The 26,873-nt window shown below is 40.9% G+C and overlaps 1 protein-coding gene across 7 annotated transcripts; it reads right to left on the bottom strand.

The window, feature by feature from the left end:
* On the bottom strand, positions 1-26,873 carry VGLL3 (vestigial like family member 3). Of its 7 annotated transcripts, XM_090120971.1 has the most exons (5): positions 26,656-26,793; positions 21,143-21,184; positions 17,433-17,688; positions 11,628-12,128; positions 1-5,943 (listed from the first exon to the last, which is right to left on the bottom strand). In XM_090120971.1, exons 3-5 carry the CDS (start codon positions 17,662-17,664, stop codon positions 5,900-5,902), a joined length of 777 nt encoding a protein of 258 aa, XP_089977097.1. In that variant the 5' UTR covers positions 17,665-17,688; positions 21,143-21,184; positions 26,656-26,793; the 3' UTR covers positions 1-5,899. The 7 variants fall into 7 exon arrangements, with proteins under 7 accessions (XP_089977097.1, XP_089977072.1, XP_031468510.1 ...); XM_090120946.1 differs by lacking the exon at positions 21,143-21,184 and having other exon boundaries at positions 17,433-17,685; positions 26,656-26,873; XM_031612650.2 differs by lacking the exon at positions 21,143-21,184 and having other exon boundaries at positions 26,656-26,868.

The following is a 26,873-nucleotide window of genomic DNA, read 5'->3' as shown; positions in this document are numbered from 1 at the left end:
TTCACATTAAATTATTTATTCAGTAATTAAAACAGTGACACTTTTTTTTTATACAAAGTCTCCCACCAGTTTTGATGAGAAAGATAAATGTTCAGTGGAGGTTTTGAAGGAAGCAGGATAGGGAATCAAGGGGGAAAAGAGAGGGACCCTGACTTCACTGATAGTTTTAAACGATAACTACAAACAGCTAGCAGGAAAAGTGCAGCATAGTTCTGCAGATACTTTACTAGATTACTGTAAACCTCAACTGCTATGAACACTGGTTGTATATAGGTACCAATTACCTGAGCCCAAGCTTGCTGGAATCAATGTGGATTCCAATACATGTCCACCAATATTGAACCAGACCCTGGGCCTCCACTCTGTTCCAGCCAACAATGGACTGCAGTTTAAGCATTCACAGCTGGTCCCAATGATCTTAATGCCATCAAAGACTTCAACAGACTGTGAGGGAAGAAAGGAGGAGTAGGGCTCCTGCATGCAAAACACAACTGTCAGTGATACACAGCTGATCTATCTTGAAGGCTTGTGTTTTTGTGTGGGTGCGTAAGAACTGTGATGTTTTAATCACCTCTATCCCTTAATTTTATTGGGAGCTAAAAATATCCTGCAGTTCAGAGGAACTCCAAACAAGCTATCACAGGTCTCACCAGAATGTCATGGACACCACAGAAAAAGAACAGCCAGAAGATTATAGGCACTGTGCTGACCAATGGCTGCTAAAACAAAGGTTTCCAGAGATATCTTTAATTCCCTTTGGCAATTAGTTCACCCCATAAGAGGGTACGAGTGTAAACTTGCAAGTACAGTCTAATTTTAATGTGTTGAGCAGCATCTGCCCAACCATCAGTTCTTCTCACACCACTACCATCTCAACCTTTGCAAGAAGACCTCTCCTGACCTTGCCCAGGCAAGAGTCCTTTAGTCTTTAAAGGGTCCTTTCCTGCATCATGGCTGTCAGATTGTGCCCATAGGGCTAACGTGTAAAAGAAGTATTTATTTTTAAATACCATCCTGCTTTATATGAGATTTCAGCTCCAATAAACATGCATCAACTTTTTAAAAAATTCACACACAAACAATATTTATCATCCAAATACTCCTTAAAAGCTCAAAGGGAGACATATTAAAGCCAGAAGTCAAGTTTGAAATATATATGTATATATGTAATTCTGAACTGCTTGAAAGAAACATAAGTTGCTGGTCCATTGATATGGAGAAAAATATTGTACCTGAAATGAATTAAAATAATTGTATTCAACAATTTGTCTACTGAAAGGCAACATATTGTGCCTCTCTGCCTAACTCCTTTAACACCATGGTCATCACTACATATACAACAAATCAGGGCTTTTGAAAGACTGAGTTTTGGGGGAAGGAGTTGTCTTCTCTCTCTTTCTCTCTCTCTCTTTTCTGTTTTTTTTTCCCCCTTTTTAAATTTTATTTTATAATTTTTTTTAAGTATGGAAAAATTCCATTCACTCCTGAGGTTACAGAGAAAGCAATAAAATGCCTGCATTTTTTGTTGTTGTTGTTGTTTTTACAGTCAGATGAGATTTAGTAATGTCATTCACTTTATTTCCAAAGAATATGCATTCAAAGCATGAGGGAGGAATGGAGGGAAGAGGGTAGTAGGTATAACTACATGTGTGTGCATATATATATATATGTATATAAGTATATACATATACATAAAGAAATGTGGGAGAAGAAGAGCAAGACATACATGATAGACTGGAAACAGAAAGGATGGGTGCATGCCAAAGTGATCATAAGCACAGTGGGGAAAACATAACGCTCCCCTCATACAGTCTCTGCTCTCAAGAGGTGTACAACCTGTCTCTCTGAAAGCTGTGATGGGAAATTAATCCTCAAAAGCATGTTTCAAGGTGGGAGAAACAGAATATTAAGAGAATCTTGACATTCATTGAACACTTCACACTACGAAAGAGGAATCAGAAAAACTGATGAGCAAATTTGTGTGTCTCGTGAGGAGAAGAATCATAACAAAGTGCATTTTACTGTCATCAAGAATGGATTATTCAGCTCTCCAGAAATAAAATCTGCTGGGTGGTTAGTAGCAGTACTATTGCATCATCTTGTTAGGATGGAAATGCCCCAGCTGAAACAAAATGGGTATCTGCTTTCCAAAATCTGGTGGTCAGGTTGAACATCTCCTGCCTTCAAGCAAACAAGACACAAAAACTGAAAGCAGATTTCTCAACATTACCAGGAACAAAATAAAATCCTGGATGACTGTAAGGACTTTAATGTTTAGGTTTTCTTGAAATAAAACAATAGTTTCCCTATGTTCTCCCAGAAAAAAGTGACAGAGTACATTGTGTTTTTGTAAGACCTCAGAAAATGAATCATCCACTTTCTTGGGATAGCATTAGAATCCACCACACACACATACAAAAAAAACCTGAAACTCCCTCAGTAACACATTAAGACACATTACTTGCCTGTAACCTGATTTTAAGAGTCCTTTATCCTATCTGTGGAAGCATGAGCAGCCTTAGTAATACCCTTTTCTTTCTCTCTGCCATCAATGTGCCATAAGTGCAACATTGCAAGCAAGCACTCCTCTCCCCTTTCAAGAGCAATATTAGCATAGCATCTGCTTCTCATAAGCACATTTCTGTGAGTGTAAATGTGCGTGCATAGACGCATGTGTGAGAGAGAAGCAAATCTGCTCAATTTAACTTAAAAACTTAGTCGCAGAGAAGAATATCTTTTTCTTCTTTCCAATCCTTCAAATCAGAGAATAGAAGCAGGGCTACTGCTACGTACTCAGACTTTTACTTTCTGCTCAGTTGTTATTACAGGGGACTGTTTGTTACTGGGGAAAAATAACTGAACCTATATGTCTTCCAAAGCTGGCTGACTGGTGTGTGAACAGCTACAGACGATAGCAGGTTTTTATTGGCACTTGCCTCCTAGAACCTGCAGAGTAACACAAGTCCTGTAAGAACATTCACAAGTTCAGCTGGGGAAACAGAGCACATAGCAGCAGTCCCTGAGGAAAGAGGCAACAGATTCACCACATACCCATGCCCTCTACCCATTAACTCAATAAAATAGTCAAGAAAGAAATTCCAGTGCAAACTCCAGGCTTGACTGTTCCTGTCCCAATCCTCTTTGACAACTACAGGGATCAGGAGGAGATCCTTCATCATCTGAACTTGCAAAGAGGAAGGCAATGAAGTGACTGCTCTACCTATACATTAACTAAACTGTTTCAGGATGTCAAACACATTACATCTCAAAAAGAAATACTGCTTTGCTCTCTTCTGCCCTAAACCCTCCAACTCTGATGTTCAAAGAGCTAAATTACAACTTTCCTCATTGTTTCCCTTGTGAAATTTTGCCTCTGCCTTCTAGCTTTACCAAGACTGGGAGGAAAAAAAAAAGAAAATACATGGATTATTTTTCCTCAGTATCTCTAATACTGTAAGAATTCCTAATTTTTAATTTACCTCAGGAACTCATATTTCCTGAATGATTCTGCCCTGATAAATAACCACATCATGGAGGCTTTTGATACCTTTCTTTCTATGCAGTTTTCCCAACCTGTTACTAATTCATTGACCAACTGAGGAGCTAGCTCAATGAGAACAGCAATGATATACAGAACTCTCACGAGAGTGAAACTCAATAAAAGGAAGAAATATTGATAAACTATAAAGATAAGAGGTGGGAAAGGGGGAGAAGAGCATTTAATTCAGCATCCCAACATAGATACTATAGCTCTATTATTTTTAAGTAAGGTATAAGAGTAGTCAATTCAGCATTTTAACACTGCCTGAAACCTCAAATCAGTAAGGTACACGTTTAAAGGTTTTCTCAAATTGTGATATAATCCTACTGCCCACAATGCCAGCATATCAAGCCCTCTCTTATGTCAAGGGAGAACTCAACACCTCATAGGATCAAGTTCAAAAGCTTGGAGAGAAAAAGCAGTACAAGAGTGGAAGGCCTGAATTTCAGACTGGCAAGCACATCCCAACATTCCCCCTCCCCTTTCACACACACATCCATGTGGCGTCCACCTGACAAACTTACATTCACAATACTTGCTGCCTTAAAATTATACTGTTTCTTATATCAGTCTTACGCTTAGGATTTGATTTCCATGTAGGTGGTTTGTCTTTTTGACAGGGATGCCTAAAAACAATAGTAACAGAAATACAATAGGTTATGAGAGCCTTGGGAAATGTTACAGAGGGATCCCCAGTGTATTCCTTCACTGAAGGTATACAGAGCAGAAAGGCAACATTTCCAAGCAATGTCTAGGATTTGGCAACCCTGATCCCGTGCTCAGGCCCAGCTAAGCATGTACTGTCACTTGCTGGAGTTACTAGGGCTAGACAATGCCATTACAGGAGTGGGGCTGTTGAGGGCAACGTTGCAGCCCTTATTCAGGATTGGATCATGTTCTTGGCTTCAACTAAAATCATTAGTAACCAAGTCAGACCCAAGACCCAAGGCCAGAAATGTGGCTCCTCATACATTTTGCAATGTGCTGTGACTAGATGTGGCCATGTCACTTCCCAGTTCAGATTCTTACCCTGACGGCGACAAAGCCCAGCTTTTGTGCATGCTGAGCATGTGCAACTTCTTACGAAATTCAAGAGCAGTAGCTGGGGTCCATAACGCCCCCAGCAAACCTTAGATTAGACAACCAAATTTTGAAGTCAACAGCAGCTGAATGTTTGAGCATTTCCCATGAGGTCCTCAGCAGACAGATCAGGCCAGTTGAAAACATTTTGTTTTTGCAAGTCATGCATTTTTATGAAAGTGACATTTCTTTCCTAAACATTCATGTTACAAGTTAAAACCCTCGAAATAGCTTAGCTGAAAGTCTTGCCTCATGAGTTAAAATAAGAATATGCTGGTAATTATGATTACTATGAGAGCCTGAAGTGTAACTCATAGACAAAAGCATTCATCAGCCTTCATGGATCACGGATGAGGTCCAAACTCAGGTCTGATTTAAATCCATGAAAGTATTTGGTCCATTTTGAAAGACTGGATGGGTTGGAAATGCAGTTCCTGCAACCCTATGATCTATGCTAAAGGCATTTGCAAGTTTCTGACAGCACAGCACAAAGCCATCTTTAGAAACAAGAACAAAAACACCCTTACTAGAATCTAACACCAGCAGGAAAAATATTTGGCTGAAACTTTAGGTGCGAATTATACTTGCTTAAGCTAGAACAAAAGGACAAAAACATCAAGATCTAGCAATGTGGAAACAAGGAAGGTTTAGCTCTTTAAAAAGTAGGGAAAGATAGACATTTGAGGTAACAAAACAAAAACAAAATGCACAAACACATCACAGACATCTAAAAATAGCATTTTATACATTTTTGCCAGTGCTTCTCTGAGAGCAAGTTCTTTAAACAGAACTTAACAATTTTTACAATTTTTTTTAAAAAAATATGCCATCCTAAAATAGCCCATCAATCCTTAACCAAACTTTCTGTATTTCTACAAAAATAGATGCACAAAGAGCTACAAAATAATGTATTCCTGAAAGGAGGCGCACTGCAGTCAGGGGAATCTTCTTCCCGACATTTGAGACTGTTCATAAAGATACCAAGCTGAACAAAACAAAACACTGTTAAAGGAGCAGAAAGGAGTTAGGTTGCCCAGCTGCAGCAGGCTCAGATGAGGAAAGAAATAAAAGCGAGTTTGTTTTTCTGTTGTTCGTTTTCCAACACTGTGGGACCCATAAGTGGCCTTGCAATTAAAAGGCTCAATAGCAAAATGAGAATGGTTGGCTCTTCATCTTCACTTGTGTCCTTTGCCCCATGCAAAAGAGTCAGCGATGGTTATGTCACCCGCCAAGCTGCGCTGACTCCAGCTCCAGCTGGCCTTAAGTTATATCTGGACTTCAAAACCAAGAAGTATCCTTGCTCTTGTCCTGATGCTGTAGACCTGGATTTCAGAAAAGAAAAATAACACTTAAAATCTGATACATCTTCTTCCTCCCCCTCCCTTCGCCTCCCCAAGCATGCAAAGTGAGGATAAAAAGTTACTGATTAAAAAAAAAAAAAAAATGTAACTTACCATCCTAGTGGATTTGTTAGTAACACTGCTATTGCTTCCAATTCTATCATTTACGTGGGATAAGCTTAAGCCCCACTTAAGTTTTAGACTGGCTTGAGCAGTTCAGGAATGCTGATAAAATCATGTGTGCTTTCTTGTTTTGGCCTCATTCGGAGAGGAGCCGGGTGTGATAAAAATCCCCCCACAAGGTCTGCGCAGACCATCCGCTACAGAACATCATCATTTTTCCTGATAGGGGCCAGCCACTGACCCCATCTCTTTTCAGAAAGATCTGTAACACTGTAGGATCTCACCATTTCTATGGCATTTCACCTTATGGAGGAGGGAGGGAAAGTATTCATGCAGCAAGTTAAAAAAAAAAAAAAACCACAAATAATTTCACCTACAGAGTGTCAGATTTTTAGCCAGGAATGGCTAGTGCTTCCACATGGGAAAAATTAATGATTTTCAGCTTGCATTTGTTATGAGTTCTTCTAACATTTTCCTTTATAAAAAGTGAGGACTATCTAATAAATGTGGTGCTATGTTGTGGCTTTAGCATTACGGACTTGGAACCTGTGTTACAATCTGGGATTCCTCTATTCCAGAAGGATTCAATCTTTGCTAGATTTACACCCAACAGGGCAGATACCTAAAATCCAGACCATAGTGGAGGAGGTGAGGATGAAACTTCCCAAAGAAGATATGGTTTTGCTCATTTACAGGGAAAGTGAAAAGGAAAGGTGCAGGCGCTTGTTTTAAGAGGTAGTAACACACTTACGCCTCACTGATGTAAAACCTGCCCCTTGATGTTTTGTGCCAAGCAAATTAAATTTTGTGAAAGGTGCAATTCCCAATACTGCTGTATCGGCAGCGAATCTCTGTTCTGTATCATGCCATAATTTGGCCTCCTATGCCAAGACCAATGCACAAATTACTTGATGTACTATGAATTTAAGGGCAAATCCACCACTAATTTAAATAGGTGCAACTCTCTCAGACTTCACTTATGTTGCAGCCACTGAAATGCCTGTTTGGTAGCTGGTGAGAACTGAAGAAGAGCTGAGCATAGGTCACTCATTTCCATATCTGATCACATAGCCAAACCCACTGTGTCTCTCTGCTCCATTTAACAGTCACTTACATATACTTCTTTGGACTGAAAAAACTGAGACACCCCTCCACTAAGGCAAGCCACATTCAGAGACTTTACTGAATGAGGATTATTCCTTTTTGCTTATGAGTTAGGAGTTTTTCTGGCAGTATCATTTACAGACAGAGACATAAGCTGCTGTTAGTTTCCTTCAAAGCTCTCTCAAAGCTAGTGATGAGAATTTTGTTATATTTTTTCCCATCTGTTTAATTTTTCATTTTTAAAGAAAGGAAAAATAAAATAAGAGGGAGTCAGCAGGAACTTTTTGGAGTGTAAGGGAGTCATTTAAGTACACCAGTCCAACAAAGGCCCCCAAAGACAGAGAAAGCTGGGGAGAAGGGAGAAATTATATGGTTCATACTGCTTAAAAATAAAAATAAAATAAAAAATAAACAAATTACACACACGTGTTTAAGAGGACATCTTCCTGACAGTAATGACCAGTAGAAGGGAGATACCAGCTGAGCAGGCACCTTCCTAGTTAAATATCTTTGCAACAAACAGAAACAACAGCAACTGAGAGGTTTAAGGTATAGCCATTAAGTCCAAACAGCCATGGAAAACAATCCAAAGAAATAAAGTTGCCTTAGCTACAGATCTGTATGTGGAACACTTTCCATGCCTTTTCCTCATTATATTCCCATCTTCTTTATGGCAAGACTAACTGCACTTCTAACATGTCATCCAAGTGCAGCCCTACTAGCAAACCAAGAGCTTTAGCTTGCAGCCTGCTGCTAGAACAAATGTTTTCTCCTCCTCAAAGACATCTTAGCTCATGCTGCATGAGCCAGTATTTCCGCACCAGCAAAACTCCCCATCTGAGAGGCCAACGCTGCAGCTAACTGCCTGCCACACATGCAGAACACAGACTGTGTGGGAACATCTAAACAAACCTGATGAATGGTGACAAACTCATAGTGTTTGAGAAGAGACAACTCTGCAGAAGGCAGCAGTCTGATCACTCCAATTCTGTGTTCAGCTTGACATGCTGGCCTACAGAAATTTCCAAAGTGGACTTTGCATGGTTAGCCAGGACCAGAGGACACCAGCTAGTTCACCTGCATTTAGGGACAGATGTGCAACTCAATTGGAAAATAGAATTGCAGCTCTCAGATAGGCCAAACTTGCTCTGCTTTGAGTGTGCTGGGGTTACAGAAAGCCTTGTCCAGAACATCTGTCCAACAGCAGGGCAAGATTTCCTTCTAGCAAGCTCTACAACAGCAGGGCACTGTACTTCCCACAGGGCAGCAGAGCTGGATCTGACCAACACCTGAAGAGTGCCTGTGCTAGCTGCTCTGCTCCTGAGGGCACACAGGCAAGCACTGACGGCTGTAGGGGCAACAAGGCAGAAATTCTTCCTGGTTTTACATGCCCTACTCAGGCAACACACCCTTAATATGAACGCAAGGATTCTGCAGTAATGCTCTATCTACATGTGCCATGAGCTGCTGTCAGCGTGTTAGAGGCTGAACTTGCTTTGCTTGGCACTGGGAAGACAAAGAATTTAAGGCTTAATCTATAAACAGGTTGTGCTCAAGTGCTTGATACAAAACTGATCCTTATTTTGAGCACTTCAGTTTTGGAAAGGCACAGTATACCAGGAGCCACAAGCCTAACAGGTTGCAGCAGATTTGATTTAGGCTAGTGCTTTCTTTAATCCCACTTGTGCCAACACAGAAGCTCCTAAAAGGGTTAATTTGCAACATACAGCATGAGGATTAAGCCACATTTAATGGGAATCAGGTACTTAAATCCCTACTCATCCCTCTAAAACAGGACCATGTAAGTTCGAACAGATGTGCATGACAGATCAATATTATATTAGCCCTGCAAACAGTGAGATGCTGAAGTCCCATACAATCTGTTCTGAAACAAATTCCCAAATGACAGCCAGCATGAAAGGGGAACCCTCTCTTAACCTTTGCAGGGATTCTGCATCATCCATTCAGGAGATGGTATATTTGGCTTTGCATGGCAGAAATGCAACAATGTAGCTGGATGAGGGTAAGATTACAGCCAGCTTGCTCTGATCCCAAAGATATCACTCCATTTAATTCAGCATGAAAACTTTTGCAAATGTTTCTATAATCCCATATGACAATAGCATAAGAAATGTGACTCACCGTAAAAGAGCAAGGAAAAAAAAAATCATTTGCATACATATATCTGAAGGGCCAAGACAAGCACCCTCTGTGTGTTAGCTTTTTTCAAGTGAGTTTGGTTTCTGTTTTTTTTTTTTATTTTTGATTTTTTTTTTTTTTCATATAAATCACCTGAAGCTTCTGGAATCCAACACACTGATAGTTCCAGGGACTGATGTCTTTTATTCTCTGGGAGCTGTGGGCAAAGAATCCAGAACTGAGGTTTTCCTGCCACTGTGACCTTACTTAGGGAAAACCTCTTCCAAGAAGAGTTTCTTCCAAGTCCTCCAGTTTTCAGTCTCTCTGCTGAGATTACTGACCCTCAGCAAAGATACATATAATGAAATTGTGTGTGATGTGGAGACTTATGCATTAAAAACCCTATCTTGGAGTGGAAAGGGAATAAGAAAAGATCTCTGCTGAGATTCTCTGTTTCTACAAAGCAGTCACACATCATTTTTCCTCTTTTATTTCTCTCACAGGAACTCATGGACTTACACAATAAGCATGCATCAGAAACTGACTGTCCATGCCTTCCCCACTGCTCCCACCCTGAACGGACAACTATAAGACATGCAAGATATTGGTAAGAACTGTCAAATCAGGGTCTTGAGGAAATTAGTATCCAGCTGCACCCACAGGAATTTTCAGAAGGAGCATGAAAAACCAGGCAAAGGCTATATTAGCCCTGTAAGGCAGTGCTAGGACCCATTGTCTATTTTGAGGTACTGTACTCTTGAAGGAAGATCACCTGGCAGTAAGCAAGCCAATTTGCCCAGCACTGGAATAACTCACAGCCTAGGCAAGATTCAAGAAGTGGATCTTCTTGACTAATAGTTCTTGATACAGTCCCTGCTCCATCCTCCAAAAAGTAAGTCAACTTCCAGAGTTCCTAAGCTGAACTGCTGAGGCCACTGTCAGAACAGCTGTCTGGTCCCCTCTATCAGTGGCAACAGCAATTTGCTCCTGCTTCAGAAAAAGCAACTTCCATAATGGAATTTGTCAGAACTTACTATCACAATGTTGTTAGATTATCATCTTATTCCTGCAAGCATAAAATGCAATACCTCTTGTATCATCTGCATGGCTGGAAATGTTATTAACAAATATAAAATTGCCTAGTATTAAGAATCCTATTGCTCTTTTTCTTTAACTCTTGAAGGAGCAAGTGGTATGGTATTTAGAAGATGTTACTGGTTCTCAGTTACTATTAAGAGAAGAGAGGTTTTAGTAGGCTCACTTAGCAATTATTAGGATGTACTTGCTAATATTTCACATGTAAAAAACAGCACTTTTTTCCCACCACAAATTCCTTGTTCTCCTACACACTAATCAAAGCAAGGAAGCTCTTCTCGTACATTGAACTGGTCAGCCAGAGCTATCAAGAAGACAGCCTCAAGAAGACAAAAACAGACATCTTAAAGAGAAGAGAGATGCAAACGCAGTATTTTCTTAATAAAGTAATAAAAGATGTTTAAGTGGTGATCTGTAAGGATTTCTGCTGGTCAGATAAGCACCAAACAGAAAAAAGAGGCCCTAATAGTGTATATGAGTGTGGAAGGAGATGCTGGAAATTTATCATCCATCCCCTGATACCAAGTGACTATGAACAGTGAAGGTTGCCAGACTGCTCCTAATACTCAAGTGAGAGCTTTCAAGTCAAAACTTGCCTATGATGCAGCAGATATAGTTTATGAAGGCAGTCCCATGGATGGGGGCAGAATAAATCTAATTTGGAGATCTCTGCCTAGAACCCACATGATGAAGTTTAGTGTGATGGTGAGCGCAGCTTAACCAGCATCTCCACTCTGTGTGACACCTGGATACACACAGGAAGGAAATTCTGGTCTGTTCCAATTTAGATCAGTAAGATGCAATCCTTGTGTACTGAGGAGTTATTAGTTCAGTCCTCTTTGGAGCTATATTTTGGTGAATAGACACACTAACAAGCTGAAGCTGGAAGCTTCCACATGGAAGTGTAATTAATTATTTCCCACAAGATTTAAACCAGAAAAAAAAGAGTGTATCACACTACAACTCATTTGGCTTGAGGGGGACAGAGTGACAGAGTGACAGACGTCTTTCAGCAAAAGGCAGTGAGAGCTGGATGTTTCACAGCTTGTCTGCTCTGACAGCAATTTCAGGAGAGATTCCCATCTGGAAACGTATTTGGAGAAGGCTCTGAGAAAAAAACCCTACTTCAGCTGGAGGGACTCCACACTGCTTTTCTCAAATTCTTCCTTCTAAAACAAGCCACAGACACAACTGAACGATCTTACCTGCATCAAACCCAAAACTTGGCACAATGTCCACCGTTCCATGAAAGGCTCCAGCCCATGCTGAGGTAGCGCTGGTGACAGCAGCAGGATCTGTCTTAGTCACGTCACACTGAGGAGCAGGAATCCTGGCTGCACGTACTGAAGGCATCAGCAGAGACCCGTAGCGGGGGTCACGGTGCGAGCTGGGATGGTGATGGTGCATGTGTGGATGAGGGTGATGGCGATGCATGTACACGTCATGCATGTGTGCATATGAAGGGCTCACCTGAGATGCTAAAGGATAATGCCAGGATTCAGTTGCAGCAGGGGGAGGAGGTGGGGGAGTCTGATGAAGGCTGTGTCCTGGCCAGCTGCTGGGATCTGGTGTTGGGAAGGTGCCTGGTGCAGTAATGGGGAAATCGGGGTGTACTCCACTTAAGCATGGTGGTGGGGGAGGCTGATAAGAGCTGGTCCAAAACGAAGCTGGGAAACTGCTCCTTTGGCTTGATATTGTTGAGTTTTCTGGAAGAGAGGAGAGAAATGAAGTATGACTGAAGCTGAAAAAACAATTTAATGACAAAAAACCCCCAATAATTTTCTACTCTCAGATTTATAATGCTGAACTCAAGCTTATTCAGTAATTACAGAATCACAGGATGGCTGAGGTTGGAAAAAACCTCTTAAGATCATCTAATCCAATCTTGTTCAAGCAGGGTCACCCAGTGCATGTTGTCCAGGATGACATTCCATCAGATTTTGGACAAGAATCAAACTCCACACCCTTTCTGGGCAACATTGTCCAGTGACTGATCACCCTCACAATAAACAAACAAACAAACAAAGTGTTTTCCTGTGTTCAGATGGAATTTCCTGTTTTCTAATTCATGCCCTGTTGCATTTTGTCCCGTCAACAAATACTACTGAGAAATGCTTGACTCGCTCATCTTCATTTCCTCCCACCAGGTTTTTACACACATATAAGACATCCTTGAGAAGACTTCTCCAGGCTGATGGGTCATAACTCTCACAGGGTCTTGACACAGTAATCAGGAAGAGATAGTATCTCCTCACCAGACCAGAACTTATCATTTAGAAAGGCAGCTGCTGTGATCCTAAATGCTTCTGAGGACTATGAACCAGCTCACACTGCAGAATGAGACATTTGGCTATTGGAATAATACCAGTTCTCTTCAAATTCATGGCATGCTTTAATGGGGTAGTGGTCAATTGAATGCACCTCATGTTATTTTCTTATAGAATACATAACATTGCCTATTGTCAGGCAAACAACATCACCTATGTAGCTGAAAAAAGTCTTTGTCAAAAATAAAAAACTTGCTGCTTCTTATATCTAGGGCTCAACTTGTATTTAAATGGATTCCAATAACTTCACATAATGAAATCACATTCTAAAAATTCCTCTTTTGAAGGTGCGGTTAGTGTTTTTGATGTGTAGGAAAGTATTGGCATCTCCACTCACATATCGCTCTTGCCAACTCATGTTTGAAAGCACTGCTTCATGCAATATGTCACAGCTCAAATAGCTTGGGTTGGTTTTGGTGAGGTTTTTTTTGGTCAGAGATGGAAACATAAAAATACAGGACTTTACCTCTGATGAAAGAACAAAGTCATAAAAATAGCCTATGAAGAAATGAAGCCAGGGAAGCATAATATTTGACAAGGTGAGGAGTTCTCTATCCCTCATACAGCATTTACAAAAATGTTTATAATATTTTTTCGAAATGACTTTTTTGTTTTGCATGGTTTAACAAGCAACTGGAATGAGATTTGAGTGAAGACATCATTGAGAATGAACAGATTCTTCAAACACTCCTGCCTCTAAACTTTGCTTACATAAAATATTTTGGAAACAAAAACTGTAAAAGTGTTTTCTCACTGCGTCACTAGAACACTTATGTATCTATTTTAAAATCTTTTCAAATAACAATTTTTTTTTTTCCACACATCAATTGGCCAGGATTTAGGGAGTTTATTGAGCCTTATTAATTTCTGGTATTGGAAATATCTTTACAAATGCACTATGGACAATTGTAAAGAATTATCTCTGTGCCAAACCCTCTCAGAGGCTGCAAGCCTATCTAGCAAACTGCAATATGGCCTTCTTCATAAGATTGCTTCTTTTTTTAGCATTATATTCCTATTGTGATTCATACTAGAAGATTGAGGAGAGCTTCAAGCATAAAATAGAAGCTTCAGCACCCCTCTGAAACTGGTATTGTTCATCGCTTATAAACTGTTCCTTGTTACAAGGGATTAGTCTGAGACACAGAGTGCACAGGGCTTAATTTTGGCAGTAGGGTTGAAAAAAAAAAAAAAAAAAAAAAGCAAAAACCAGCTTCTTCATACCCAGTCTGTTATTTTCCTCACTGCTCAACAGGAAAACAACTCGGTAATGTATTGTCAGTATTCTGGAAAATTAATCACTGTCATGGAGAGTTTTTGAAAACCATTTATTTGGCTACTATCAGAATGGAAAAGCCCCAAATCCAAGCCACCTCACTTCAAAAAAGGGCAGAAAACCACAAACTATCTGCAGGATAATTTTAATATCAGGAGGGTATGCTTAAAAACACTGAATTTGCCAATATGAATTCATCCCAGATTGCATATCAGCTTGATTTCACCAATCACACAACAGATCTAGGCCACAGCAAACACATTTGATCATCTCAATTTATCAAACCCTTGTCCATTTCACAAAACTGTTGCCACTGTCAGAAACTGTCATGGTTCACCCACCACTGAGACAGCCTCTTTGGTCAAAGTGAACTCATATGACTCGGGGTGCAATGCCCATTCACAATATATGAATTTGCAAGAGAACTTCTCCAACCTGTATGCTCACAGAGAATGCTACTAAATATTGTGTACATCACCATCAAGAAGAACCACCTCTGTGTTGAACCACAACGCACAGCTACCATACAATTCCCCTGTGCTTGAAGTTTCTTTGAGCAGAGAGTTCAAACAATTACATTTACAGATATTATCATGCCAAATGCTTGGGCTCTATGAGACATGGCAATGGAGAGGCAGATATTTCAGCCCTGTTCTTAAGGACAAAAAAAAAACAAAAAAAACAACTGAGTAGTTTCCAGAGGCTTTAAGGAGGGAAGAAGGAGGTATATAACCAAAATTGTGTGCCAAGAAAGATACTCAGTTACCACTATTTCCTACTCTGAAGTGGAGGGAGGCAGGGAGATGGCAAGATCTCAGATACCACAAAGTGGTGACTAATGCAAATGTTAATGGTGGTTGGCCAACACGCAAGGAAAACATGCCAATGCCCACATGCCTTAAAGAAGACAATGTATGGAATTTTCTGAAGCGCATTACTTTTCCATTGAGGCAAGAGGGGAAAAATAACAACCCGCAAGAAAACGATAATTATCCTTCAGATAGGAAAAAACACGTTGATAAAAACATTATAAAGGTAACATTGATTTCAAGTGTGGCCCCTGAAAAAGATTCCAGATGTACCAGGTATTTAGCATTCATGTTAACCGAGTCTGTTGTAGGAATCTATAATTTATAGAAAGTCAATCTTGAAGATAATTTTAGCTTAATCTGATCAGTATTTTCTATATACAAAAGACAACCGATCCTCTTTTCTACACACAAGCAACATTCCTCCTTAAAACCAAAAATGTAATAATACCATAATGATGAAATTATAGTTTGCATATCCATCAAGACACTAAAAAAAGCTACAACTTAGATGAAAAAAAGCAGAAAACACTGCTTGTCCTTCCTTTCAGGTAAAGAAATTATAATACAATGAGCTGAATAGACAGCTAATTTCCACACATTTTCCAGTTAAATGTATACTTTCTAATACAGAAAAATCTTTTTAATTGTTTTTAAATTGATATTTTAATAATTTATTGACAATTCATTATTTATTAATGATGGTTTCTTATTTATTGATGAAAAAGGCTTTCCACAAAGTTTACTCATAAAAGATCTTCAATCTAGTAACATTTTAAATTCTTAAGGTAATGGAACGCAAATTCATACGCATTTGCTGTAAATGAGCATTTTCAACTATAGTATATGAACAAAAAGACTAAAGCATTAGCATCATTCTTTCCCCACTTTTTCAGTCATGTTCAGAAGCTCACTTGGGTCCAATAAAGCCCTTGCCAAATCTCTTCTTTGGAGAAGCAAACATGGTGATCTTCCCTAGAGTCTTCAGTGCAGAAGCAAGCAGCCCTGCCCAGCAACCTCCTTGGGTATTTTGACACTGCTTCAGCAGGTGCAACGATGACAGAGGGCATATTTTCTTAGTTTATTCTTGGAACACTTTCCAGACATGCAGACCTCCATGCTGCAATGGCATGGGGCATCGTGGTTAAGGAGTCAGCATGTGTGAAGAACTGCTGTGCCAGGTAATCTTGACCCTTGTAAAGACCCCTGTGGGGTCATGTACAACTGAGAGGGTCAGAGCAAAACAGACTATGCCTGAGGCCAAAGAGAAGAACACAACCCCCACTCTGAGATATGTCTCAACATCCAGTAGAGAAGGTCTGTTGTAGGCATGGATCTCTAATGACTGCCTTGATCCCACCTCTAAAACAGTATGTCAGGATCATTTATAAATGCTCCAGTCTCCTTTTCAGTAAGCATAGATTCAGTTTTACTCTCAGTCAAGTCAACGGAAAATTTCCCATTAACATTAATGGTCTCGTCTCAAGCCATAAATTCCTCTAGCTCCCTAGCCACTAGTGCTGACCTTTTCTTAAACTTCCTTGGATTTGTCATTATCCTTCTGGAAAGCAAGTCCTTCTGTGCTATTTTTCTCTTCACAGTGGTTTCCAAAAATCCTCTCTTTATTATCTGTGACTTTCATTAAAGTACTCTCACCTCAGCATCACTGATTATGAACACCAACATTCCTACAAGGATCCTCCAGGAATCTCTCACTCAGCTTGTTGCAAGGCCATTACTCACTATTCTTTTTTTACAATCCTTTTGCCAGTCCACATAAAGAAATCAGAATTCATGCAATCATGTATCTGAAGAACTGCACAGACTGGCATATGCAACACAAGGGAAGTAGCGTCTTAATGGCTATCTTTCTCCAGCCACCAACTTTAAAATCTTATCTGTAAGATCTACCTAGCTCGTCTGGCAATATCTGTTCAATATTACACTGACAATGCTTATATTCATTATGAAGCATGAATATTACAGTGTTGTTCAAATGCTTCACAGCATCGACCATGTTTCTACTTGCTGTTAGGAAGTGAAATACTGTCAGTCCTATTTGATACGCTGGAGGTCAGTAGCAAAGGCCATATCTTTCCTACAAGTTCTCCTGGAAGCAGTCACATGAGCCAGAGCTTCACCCAAGCCTTTTCCAGCCTGTGTCAGCTCCTTCCTACCCAGAAATCAGGCACAGATGAATCTTAATTACCTGGCAAAGTCACGCAAGTATGCTGCATGGGTCTCCTCACTTCCAAGGACAGAATCCCAAACAGCTTGGCTTGCAGGCCAAGTTTCACACCTAGAGCTTTAAAATAAGCCTCAGATCTTGCAGCAGACATTTGTGAAGCCACATCAGCTCTTCTGGGCTCCCTCCAGGCCTTTGTGGAACCATGGGCTATGGGAAGAGTGGCAGACTCCTCCTTCTTCCATGCCTTTGGAGCCTCTTTCCCCTTTAATGCACCAGATCACTCAATCACAAGCAGCTCCTCATTTCTTTCAATTTTGGGGGGGAATTCTGAACATGCACAGGGGGGCAAAATTTCATCTGCAATGTAATATCCATTACTATGATACAGCCCAAGTTCCTGCTCCTCTTACCTCTCCACAAAGGACTTAGCCCTGCCTTGGTCTTGGTAAGGGCGGTTTCTGGGTTGAAGCTACTGGCTTGGCTCAAGGCTCTTGAGAAGTGTTCATCCACTACTGAACCAATGTCTCCCTGGAAGTAGGTGAAAAGGACGCAGCGAGAGTTCAGGTACTCCATCTCAGCTGGCTGATCCTTCTCATCCTCTTCTTGCTTGCTTGGAAGGCTCACTTCCAGAGACTCCTGCATCTTGTTGTATACAGCTAATTTCTTCTGGGATTAAAAACAAAACAAACGAGATGTATCACTAAAGGCATTCAGTACAAGCTCAACATCTGTTTTCCTTAAAGAAAAATAACTGAATGCATTGAATACTAATTTCAGTTCATTGCAGTTGGGCCACGGGGATATTTTACACCAACATTTTACAAAGAAGAGATTACCAGAGGCACTTACTTAGAATCCTAATTCCTCACACACAGATGGACCTGCTTCTCAGACACATTTCACAGCCACAAGCAATTCAACAGCAATGGCTTTCACCCAATGCCTTCAAAAGAAAACAGGCAGACTCTAACAATTCATTGCTGACTCCCACCTGGTAGGATATTCTCATCAGAAAGGGCTGCAGAGGTTGTGTCCAGCCCTGCAGACAGGTGGCCAAGTACACAACCTCTGTGTTTCACTCTTCTACTTGAATGTCCACCCAGCTTTGCCAGCTGCACTCTCCTGAGTGAGAGGACAGGAACAGTGGGTGAACTCCATGATCCGTTAAAAGTCTCCCTCTGCATTTCAGAAGTCCACAAAACACATAAATTGTTACTTAAGGCCAGGAAAGTGTGTGGGTTTTTTGGCTGGTTGGTTTTTATCATGAGAAAGTAACTCTTCAGGTGGTGAGAATTTTTGGTTGGTGGAGTTTTCTTTTTTAGTTTGTTTGTTTTAACACAAGTTTCTGGAGGAAAGGAGAAAAATTCAAGCATTAAAAAATTTAAACATATGATCTGGAGGAAGAGGGGGATTGACAAGTCTGCAAACACATGCAAAAAAAAAATCTGTCCAAACTAAAAACATGGAGAAGCATTTAAAAAAATCAAGCTAGCACAAGCCATCTGTGAACAGCTATTTCAGAATCCTCTCTCTTTCTCTCGAATCAAACCTAAATGTCAAAATAAATGTGTGTGAAGATCCATTTTGCATGGAACATATTTTTCAGATGTTCCACTTTACAACTGTTTTCACAGAAAAAATCTCCCCACAACAGTTGTGCTGCAGGAATCATAGCTTTTAGCCAGCTAGCCATTTCCACAGCTGACTTTACACACAAGCAGCTTCAGGAACCCAAAACAACTACGGCACATATGCAGAAGTATTTCATCACTTTTCTATAGTCTTACAGCTTGACTTATCTTTTATGGTTTGCTTGGCAACAGTTTAGCGCCATCAGAATCCCTTTAACTTTACAGCTTTTTTCTTTTTTTCCAGAGTTGTTCTATAGAGCAAGTTAAACAACTACGCAGTCTATAAAGCTCCAGTTATACAATAAGTACCTTTGTCAGACCTAGAAATAATTGTAAGTCATTCTCCAATCTTGCACACTATCAATGTACGTGCATTCAGTGCTTTCTAAAATCACATAAGCTGATGAAAATAATCCCTTTGTAACACAAAATAGAAATTCAGGAGATAATTCTTATTGGTGGTTTAATAACCAAGTGATTATTAAAACCAATTAATTGTAAGGAAGATCTACTTGCAAGTGGAACTAAACCCTACCATACCAGAGGCTCACAGCAATTATGCGATGCATCTCACATTATGGTAGATTAACTGGAACACATACAACAGTAACACACTACACTTTAATTCTATTGCTGTTGTACAAACTGCACTGAGGGATGTAACCAATTTTTTTTTTTTTTTTTACAGTCTGGGAGATCTAGGCAAGGACCTGGAATTCAAATAAATCTCTGCTTCACAAATAAGTAGTACTGTTCTGCTTAGATAAGGACATACAGCTTTATCACAAGATGTTAAAAAACAAAACAAAACAAATAAACAGCAATAAGAAAAGAACAAAATAATAAAGCTTTACTAGAAACTAATTGCTAAAATGAAAGATAGCCTGAAGCTATCAGACTCACTTTTATAAACGTAGAATTTGAAGTGACCTGTACTTTTCTTGGTGTTTTGTGCATCTTCTAACCAACCAAAAAAATAGTCTAACATTTGCTCCTGAATTGCTCACATGTCACTTACAGTGACCTTTATGATTTTGTCTAAATAATCATCATATGATGAGACCTCAACAAGACAGAAACAGTTATCACAGTATCATACACAGAGGAGAAGCATGCATTAGAAATTGATAACACATCCATCTCAGTGGCTTGAAAATATTTAAAGGTTCACTACAACTCAAATCCTCCTAAAAAGTGGTTGGGAAGGAGACTTAATTTTCTTTTTTTTTTTTTTTTTTTAAACTATTTATTTATTTTAAATAGAGACAAAGCATGGAAGGGATCCTTTAAAGATATCTAAATAGATACTGATATATTACAACATCTCAGATACAGTATGTCTGCTAGACTCTGAATACATGCAACACACTTTCAAAGTTGGTTTCTATCATTATAGATACTCTATTTGTATCTATACTGCAAGTACACAAATACATACACAAGCACACAATTATATACAGAAACACATCGTTTAATATAGCCCCTGGCTTGACTTGGTTATCAGGAAGGAAGTCTTTCAATGTTCCCATATAGAGACTGGAGCTCAGGAAATTAAAACTTATCTCCAGAGCCGCTTCTCTGTGCAGGAATGTTCCCCTTTCTACAGCCTAAGAATCTAATTCATTTTCCATTTCAACTCTCTTCCCTCCCCTCCAGTCCATGGGTAGTCATTACAAGACATTCCAAGTACTAGTTGCTTTTGAAAACACTGAATCTGAGTCCTTTTTTTTAATGTAAAAAAAAAGATAGCAGTACTGATGGACAACTATAAGGGGTTGCGTACAGACTAAAGAAATTTACAGTGAAAAGTTATGTTTTGTGGAGAGCTTTTTGCAAAGAATGAGATCTCCTAATTAAAAGACGCTTCAAGACCGAATCAACCCTGTGATCAGATACAGATCTACTTAATTTGTATTTCAGGTAAAAAATATAAGCCAATTTTTATTTTTATTTTTTTTTTCTGTCATGTAATTACAGAGATCCAAATTTATAAATAAGAAGCAACAGAAATAAAGCAGATTTTCCTCGTATGCAATGGATATCCACCCTTTACACTGTACACGTTCTTTAATAAAAATAAAAGTTTTTTCTCTCCCTAACTCCCTTATAATTATATCTCTGTGTATGTGTAAATTCTGCATCACTTATTCTGACCGTAACAGTAATCTTTTCTTTGCATTTCCAGCTGCATTTGAATGAGTGGAAAAGCAGACAAGACCATCAACTAAATGAATGTGTACCACTCTGATGAGAGAAGAAAAAATAAAACCAAAGGAGAAAAAACCCAAACACCACAAGTTAGGTTTCTGATAACCAAACCGGGCTAGTCTGGTTTCCCTTCTATTTCTTTCATACGAAGAGTTCTGGCATATATTTAAGCAGTCAACAGTACTTGTAAGGTCTTTATAAAGTGTATATGCTGACCAAACACTGCATCTGCCTTGCCTATGTTCCTATCTGTAGTATTTTTATATATTTATAAATCATACCTCCTTTTTCCTTAAAGGCTAGAGACTGAGGTCAAGCAGCCTCTGAAAAAGAAAACAAAACCAAAACAGAAAATCTCAACTTGGCCAAGACACAGAGTATAGAATTTAAAGTCAGCTTAGCATTCTGGAAAATAGGTAGAGAAATGGGAAATTCAGTGTCTGTAGCATCTGATACCACATTCAATAACAGACACGAGTTTGCGGCTGAGGGATGAATGGTCTGATCTCCAATACTGTACAGCGTAAGCTGCATTCAGCTTAAACCAATATTATTTTTCATGTTTTGTATATTCACAAACAGACTTATTCCAAAGAGAATTCAAGCACTTACTGCAAGTAGTCTAACAAACGTAAGCTAAAGGTCCAAAGCTAATCAGCAATATGGAAATATTAAAGAAGAGACTGTTTATGCCAGATAATATCATGCAGCCTTTAGGAGAAAAACGGACCGCTCAGATCTTTTACACTAAGAAAGCATGTGGATCGAAATCTCCACAAAATCTCTGTCTTTCTGATTCCCCTTATTTTCTGACATACCCTACTCAGAACCAGGGGAAACTGATCTCACGCAGCGAAGCCCCGGCCACATGAAAGCCAATGGCAAAAGTCCAATTGACTTCAAGGGTCCCGGATCTCAGCCGGGGTGTCTGGTAAAAATGTCAGAACATTCCTTTTCATAAACTGAAAAAGAAATTCACTTCCAGCTGAAAGCGACCAGTAGGCAGTGTACCCTAAAAACTACCAAGCACAGTTGAGACTGGAAAAAGTTTTAGTTAAGCTGAGTTTGAATCAAAAATTCAGCCTGGCTCTTATATTACATATAAGCTGGTTGCCTGTTCCTACAACTTATTATCTCCATACATGCCATCATGCAGCATATGGTCCTTTATGCTCCCAAACATGAAAGTCTGGTGTGCCTGTGGCCACCTGTTACAGATTTTCCATTATGAGAGAAAGAACAGGAACCAAAAATAAAGAACCACTACACTGAGGAAATACTATATGACCCTATCCTGAGAAAAAGGCTGTCATTCGACATGAGCTTCTGAGAAAGAATTTCAGTAACAAACCCTAGGCAAATCACGGGCAGTCCTTCATTTGTGGAGCTGCCTGCCAAGCAGGCTCTTATTGATAACACAGAAAGTATTCAAGAAGACAATTTCAAGTAATCATGGAGTGGAATGCTAAGCCTAAAAGCAGCATTCGATGCATGCCTTGAAAATAGGAAATGCTAACTACTGCCCTTGCAAACAAGCAAGCAGATAGCAAAGCAACACTCTTTCTTCCAGGTAAAAGATGGGATTTGGAGCAGCAGAAAATGAAGGCCTCACAATATTCAGCTGATAGAGGGAGGCAGTGGAAGTAGTCTGAATTTATAATCTATTGGGGTACCTCTGAACAGAACTGTGCATTAAACCCTAGAGTTCCATTTGTATGTATGGACCAAATAGAGTTTGGTCCAGATCAGAATAACCAGTAAAGCAAGACAAACAGTTGACATTAGCAGGTCTTCTCTCATGAGATTAAAACAACAAGAACAACAAACTTCTTCCCTGAAAAAAAAAAAAAAAAACACCTCTTCCTCCACTCCGTGTCCCCCCCCCCCGAAGTCTCAATCCCAGCTTTACAACCTGTAATTCTGAAAGCAGCCTTTGAAGCCCTTCATTCTGTAGTGAAGTCAGTAGCAGGGCACCCATCGGACTTCAGAACAAGCCTTGAGGAAGGAGCTGAGCTACAAAAACGAAACACAAACCTACTCTCTGCCCTGCTATCTGCTGTATCAGATGCTGTGGACCACGCACACCCAATATCAGTATTACAAGTCAATCCTCAAAGCTGCAAACATGTGATGCAAAGAACTTTTCCGGAAAACTGAGTTACGTTGTACAAGCATGGGTTTAGCTACAGCCAGCTGACACAATGACTTGTCCTTGTCTGCAGCGATGTTAGTCTGGAAGGAAGAGTTGAGTTAGTGACCTAATTTGCAAACAGAAACAAGCCCTTATCTGGAAAAAGTCTGTCTACAACACTGCCAGAAGAAAGTCTGACTTGAGCATATCACAGCTCTTTATGCGAGACTGATGTAGCAAGGATGCTCTTTGGCTTAGCTCTCCACATCTACATACCATGGAGATGTTCCAAAACTACCATTTACTGTAACTTCCCATTTAAAAGGTCGTAAGCTCAACTGTGAGTGAGCCAGGGTGAATCCTACCTTAGCCTGAGCTCTGCAGCTCGCTGTCCCTAGATGACAGGGTATGGCAAGCTGTCATTGCGTTCCTTATGCACCAAGAATAAATCAGAATTCTTCGCCAATTAGGTGTTTCCAGTCTCTTCTAACGAGCAGTTCTGTTACATCCATTCCTCACCCAAGATACAAGCAATCTGAGGCTTACTACTGCAGTTTCAGAACTGTGAGAGGAGTTTTAATTTCATCATACCAAAGAGCTTTACACTCTGGCAAGCATGACTCCATACCACGCACAAGAACGTGTTCTTATTGTAACACCATCACACATGCACTCTGTATTTTGGCAAAGAAACATAGAAATCCCATTTTATCTGCAGGAATAGGGTCACAGCCCATTTTCATTAGTTCCTTGTGGCACCACGTAAGCACCTAAATATACATACTCTCATTTCTCTCCAGCAAACATCCTGGACTTCAGCAGTCTCAAAGATTTAAGGTGCTAAGCCTTCACTCCCATTAACATTCAATAGGAACTCAGGCTTCAGTCGACTGAGCACTTTAAAAGAAAAAGTCTCAACTAAATTAAGTTGCTAGCATGTCCTTTCTCTGCTGCAAAATGGTTAAAGTGGAGGTTCCACAAACTCCACATCACTGTGCAAGGCAAAATCAGATCTGCACTGATTCAGTAGAGTGACAACTACAGAAGAGAAATGTTGGAGTACCTTTGGGGTGGAGTATCTTTTAAGAAGGTGTGATGGAGCGAACTCTAAAGAGAAAAACAAAATAAAATACAACCTGGGCACATACAGATCCATTGTTTAGAGCAACCCAAGATCTGTACCTACAAAAAGGAGGTGACAGTTCAAACCCTGCTCAGAACAGAGCAGTGACACACTGTCAGCTGCTTGATGGAGACATTTCTCCATACCCACATGTGCAGCATGCAACCTACAGAAAGAGATGGAGGTGGCCTCCAGAGAGGTGCTGTGCCCAGATCTCAAACCTGTCTATCTGCAATGACAGTTCCACTGCTAAGGAACTTGCTTTGATCTTCAAAGTGACACGGAAAGCTGGCATCACCCATTGTATTTGAGACAGATGCATTACAAGGATCTACGAAGATGCATAAGCTTTAATTAGAGCAACACACACCCAGCTCACTGAAATTAACAGGAGAGTCAAGAAAGACAAATTCCTTCACTGTCTACAGAAAGACAACAGAGTAGTATGAAGGCATTGGAAAATGCCCCAGTGGAGTTCTCGGATATTTTAAGGGTGAGCTCCACTCCGTCAGCTCCAGTGCAGGGCTTTATTTTTAAAGATGCCCCCCTGATACATCTTCCCCTATTGTTATTTTTAAACCAGAGTTCTGATTCCTGCAAAGAACATTCTTTAAAACGGTCATCATTCCTACGAAGAGCGCAGGAGTGTCTTACATGTTGAACACATGTGGAAGGAGAAACAAAAACCTGGCAACAGACTCTTCTTCCCTCTTTCTTAGGCTCTTTACCACTTGATTAAATGCTCTTGACAGGATGATTTGGAAGAAACAGAGACTCATAGAATGTCATTCATTATCCAAACAATCTTTCCACCAAGACTGCAAAGAGATGGGGAGTCCATCCCATCTTTACTACTTCTTATTTTTTAAAAAGCACTGGATTAAGGGAGAACCCATGAACAGCTCTACAGAGCGCTGCTGCTGGTGGCAGAAGGCTCAGTACTCAGTTCGGCAAGAGCAGCTCGGTGTTCCAGCCTGACACTTAACCAGTTTGTGAAGACCCTCCAGCTCCAAATGTTCCAGCGAAATTGGCACAAGCAGGATTAACTAAAACAAACTGTCAATAACGTGTGGGACAGCGAGTTCTAGAATGCTTTTTGGTGGAAACAGGATATATTGCACTGGCCATGGCTTATAAGCTGCATTGGCTCAACGGAGCTGTGTTTCTTGCCTTGCATATCTACCTCCACGTTTCATAAATAACACAAGCCACAGGAACTCAGTTTATTTAAAATGAAATTTCAAGAAATTTTGGCTTTCGTTAGGGTGCCTCTGGGATGTTTCAGATGTGGTACTGCTTACAGCTGATGGAGAAACTCCTTGATTCTGTTTAAAAATAAAGAGCAACCGCACGGGAGTGCGACGCAGCCGCTAATGGGTGCTCAAGAGATTTTCACGTATGAAGTGCTGCAAAAGCTGGAAGAGAAACACAGCCGAGCGCTTGCAGAGCCAAGTGCCAAAAAGTCCACCCAGGCCTGAAGTTCCAATCACACTTTTCTACTTCTAGGTCTCTCAATCAAGGAGTCTAATCATTTGAGGTTATTTATTTTCCCTCTAAGTCAAGCAGGCTACTAACAGGAGCTCCGGATACTCAAAGTTCACAGCTAAAAACCACTGAACAAGGTGAGGGTTCTGCAAGCTGTGACCTAGATTAGAGAAGAAATAATAACACAGGCATGCTGCAACAGACTAAACTCGTAAGCTTTCCAGAGCCCATGTTTACAGAGAATAACGTGAGCAACCTGGCAAAGTCCACTCCGGTGCCACACTACAAAAACTCTTCCTCCCAGCGATAAAGAAAAAAACAATAACAAGCGACTGGAATTTTAATGATTTAGCCCATATTTGTGTCTCCCAGGCAAGTCGATATTAGGGGTCACTTCCCATGTACGGAGAAAACAATCTTCATGGATAATAATGATAAAACCTTATGGAATGCAGCAACAACCAAAAAATGTATTCTCAGATGACTACATTAGGGCCAAGTCAATATTAGTCCCACTTCACCCACGCACTGCATAGTCTAAAAATGCTGTCAGCCTGATAAGAATTTCCTGATTCACTTTTTTTTTCTTTTTTTTTTTTCCTTTATTCTTTTTCCCTTCTAAATACATCCGATCACCAAATTCAGCTACAACCCGCTGCAGCGATCCCGCAGCGGAGCCGGGCGGTGCGCCGGGAGCGGCGCGGTCCCATTCCGGCGGCCGCACGTTCAGCTCAGTGCGCGGCTGCGGAGCGCACAGCGGAGACGGAGGTGAGAAGCAACTTTCTCCCCTCGCCGAACAAGCCAGCCCCGCTCCCCAGATATACGACTGGGGATGGCTTTCAGATTGATTTCAAAGTCTTACCAGGCTCCGTTGCTCTGGGGCACCCTCACGAGCAACCCGCATCTCCAAAGCGCGCCGGGGGCTGCACGGCGCATCGGGCGGAGGTCTCCGCCCCGGGCAGGCAGCGATGCGCCGTGCAGTCCGCCAAGGGGAGGGGGGGACGGGACCGTCGCGACACCCCCATCGCCCTCCCCGACGCATCCCCTCGCCTCACCTGCGGGCAGCCCCTCGCGGGCGGGCCCACGTAGCGGGGCACGCCGCACGCCGCCGTGCCGGGCTGCTGCATGGCCACGTCCGAGCAGCTCATGGCCGCGGCCGCGGTCGCCCCGCGCCGCCACCGCCTTCTTCCCCCTCCTCCTCTTCTTCCTCCTCCTCCGCGCGAGGCGGCCGCGGCGGGGCCCCGCGCAGCGCCGACTGCCAGCGCATCTTCGG

The sequence above is a fragment of the Phasianus colchicus genome, chromosome 1 (genome assembly GCF_987193195.1).
Source record: "Phasianus colchicus chromosome 1, bPhaCol1.hap1.1, whole genome shotgun sequence".
Classification (NCBI taxonomy): Eukaryota; Metazoa; Chordata; class Aves; order Galliformes; family Phasianidae; genus Phasianus; species Phasianus colchicus.
The sequence above is the reverse complement of the archived record's forward strand: the minus strand, read 5'-3'. Positions and strand labels throughout refer to the sequence as shown.